General features: G+C 34.2%; 1 protein-coding gene across 1 annotated transcript; it reads left to right on the top strand.

The window, feature by feature from the left end:
• Positions 1-607, top strand: LOC129317763 (uncharacterized). The gene has a single exon (XM_054962130.1). It carries the CDS (start codon positions 3-5, stop codon positions 372-374), a length of 372 nt encoding a protein of 123 aa, XP_054818105.1. The 5' UTR covers positions 1-2; the 3' UTR covers positions 375-607.
• The last annotated feature ends 2578 nt before the right edge of the window (positions 608-3185 follow it).

The raw sequence follows: 3185 nt of genomic DNA, 5'->3' as shown, positions 1-3185 counted from the left end.
CAATGCACAATCCTCAGACTGAGAGCTTCGTGATACAAGTAAGAGGAAGTGAAGCGCTCCCTCGACCAACAAGTGCTTCCTCGTCTTCCAAGTTCAACTGGTCGGCCATGAAGCTGTTTCATCGCTTCCGCAAGATCCTCATGCGCCTCATCTTCTCTGTTCCTTCGGCTTCTGCGTCGTCGTCGTCGTCGTCGTCATCCTCTACTTCTTCAAGGCATAGAAACTCAGATCGTTTTGAGCCACCCAAGACCTCATGCAGCTCCTATTATTCGTCTTACTCTCACTACAACGAGGCCATTGCTGATTGCATTGAGTTCTTCAATAAGTCCGCGCAAGATGGCTTTTTGGATCCTCGGAACTCCGATGTTGTCTGACTACGGGCATATTCATACTGCTTTATTCCAGTCATGCTTCACTTCTTTTGTTTTTCTTTTGAGCGCATGGCATATGTTGCATGTATATGGGCCTGCTCAATTAAGATACTTCAATTCATTGGCCACTGCGATTTCTTTTCTTCTCCCTGTTTTTTTTTTTTTTTGTTCAAAGCTATGCTTCTTTCGTTCTCCAGCCAGATCTGCTTACGTACTTGATTTTCAAAAGTTTGTTGCTGGCGATTGATCAATGGAGTTCGTTGTCTGTAATTAAGTACATCTACATATAAAACAATTGCTTCTTCTCCATGTACCACCATACGCGCACTTCGTTTGTGTAGGCGAATGATGGGATCTAATTTGGAGCTCTACATATATATTATAGAAGTCGTTAACTGTCGGGGAAAGAAAATCTCACACGCACATATATATATAAGGGAAGGTCGGAAAATTAATTAAGCAAGAAAGTAAAAATGATCAATAATTAAAATCTATCACGCTTATCACACAATAATCCGACAAATAGCATCAGACCAAAGCACATCACAAACTTGGACGAGAGTAATATTATTCGAGATGGCACCATGCTTAATTAGGCCAAAATCCGACACAATCAGCACGTACTCGTCTAATTTACAGTCTACATCTCATCTCAAGTTCGAACTCGTTTTTCACTTTTTTCCTAGAAAACAGAGCTCCGACCAAAGGAATCAGAGGCTTTTTTTTCTTCCTCCTAAGTGAGGCAGCACCGAGGGTGGATCCGAAAACGTGGCGTGGCTCTTCTTTTGGAGCTCCATATTATTATTGTTTCTTGTCCCTTGTCCGGCTGCGGAAGCTGGTTTTGATTTCAAAACTTTGAACGAACTCGACATGTTCGATCTGGGAATTAATCCAGTAGTTCATCAGGTGCTGGAGATTGCTTTGTGAATTCAAGCTCTTCCTGGAGAGAAGACAGACAATGCGCCATTAACAAACTTTCCTCTCTTGCTCCCTGTCTCCTCTATCACTGTCGGAACGCTTGCAACCCTCCAATATTACTTCTTCTGCGTGTCTGGATTTGATAGTCATGGATGCTCCGACCAAAAAAACCAAAGAGAAGTGCAAGGAGGGAGGGAGGATCAGGACGCCGCGAGCATCTCGTGTAAATTTATTCACTGATAAGGCAACTTTATGCTAACTTGCTAAGTAAAATTCCAAATATTTTCTCGTTAAATTTAGTTTCACTTTGATTCTTCATGCTACACACAGAATTTTTTTTTTTAAAAAATTGCTCATAAATAACCTGCCGTTAGACTTTGGAGACAACTTTGATCGAAGGACAGTAGGGTATTAATTATGAGCAGCCGGTGAATATTTATAAGTGAATTTTTTTTTAATATCAGTTGGCTTGTAAATTAAAATAATATAATAATTTATAAGTCTTCTTTTAAAATTTTTAAATGTTCACTGCTATAAATATTTGTATATAAGATGCTATAAAAAATGATGATTAAAAAAAATACATCATGTACAAGAGAGGTAGGTGATAATAAGAAAATAAATAATAAATTTTTTAAATAACTATCATTTATTATTTTTAAATAAATGACAGTTATTTTAAAAACCCATTAGATAAAGTTTAAAATTCAGCTTTTCAAAAAACAAAAAATAATTTAATAATATATGACTAAGCTTTAAACGACGAGTGTTGGTGTCAGGTGTTTCAAACATCCATCATATATTATGAAATAAATGATGGGTATTTAAACACCCATCATTTATTCTCTTGTAATAACTCGCTCTTGTTCATTTTTAAGTTTGAGATTGATTATCTTCCTTTGCTCTTCTCTTCTCTTCTTGCAAACGAAATCAAAAGAATTCCCACAATCTTCCTCTATTGCTATCGTCAATTGTCGTGGACTAATCTGACGTAAAGCCGCTACCTCTTATATTGTTGTTCACTGTCATTTGCCGTCTTGGTTTCTTCCTCTTTGGGTTTTCAACCTCTTTGCTTTAAGGTGTGATTTCTTTTTTTTTTTTTCATTTTCTTCCAATATCCTTAGATTTCTAGGGTATGAAAATGATTTATTTAATATTGTGAATTATTTTATTAGTTAATTTTTTTTACATAAATTTCTACTCATTTGTTGTTTATTTTGGCATAGTGGAGTGTCAAAAATTGTTAATGTTTAATGTGTTATTGACTTGAGAATGTTAATAGATGATATAGGTAGCCTTAGAATGATTGTTAGGATGAAAATATGAATGATCAAAATGAGATATTTATGATGATTGTATGTTTCTACAAAATTTTCAACAATTTATTTGAATAATTTTTAATTTAAATTATGTGCCTTATTTCATCAGAGTAGTTTTATCGCTCAAAATTATATATTGAAATGTATTAGTGTGCCAAATTTCATAACAAATCCCATTCGAGGCTGGTATATATGGTGAAGACTACTATAATATGCTTTCACTTGATATTATTGAAGTGTTTTAACATGATATGACTAGCCTCACTATTCTTAGCTTTTATACATGGTAATTTTTTCATATATGAATAGTTAGTATTTTAAATATAAACTAATTCATTTAAAATATTTATGGTAGGTGCTTATAAAAAAAAATCTATTGTTCCTTTCGATCTACAAACAAAGTTTGTCTTTATTAGTTTTCATGAGGTTGGTGCATATGCTTTAATTAAAATGGATAAGATTTTAGAACAAGCAAAGTCATTAAGTAAAAATTTCAAAGCAAAGGCTCAAAAGAAAATATTATTCATAATACCATACTTTTAAGGGTAACGTACTTCTCACTTATCGTAATAATTTT

Source organism: Prosopis cineraria, unplaced genomic scaffold (assembly GCF_029017545.1).
Source record: "Prosopis cineraria cultivar Desert tree isolate PC_DT_omini unplaced genomic scaffold, ASM2901754v1 PC8, whole genome shotgun sequence".
Lineage (NCBI taxonomy): Eukaryota > Viridiplantae > Streptophyta > Magnoliopsida > Fabales > Fabaceae > Prosopis > Prosopis cineraria.
This window is presented reverse-complemented; position numbering and strand designations above follow the sequence as displayed.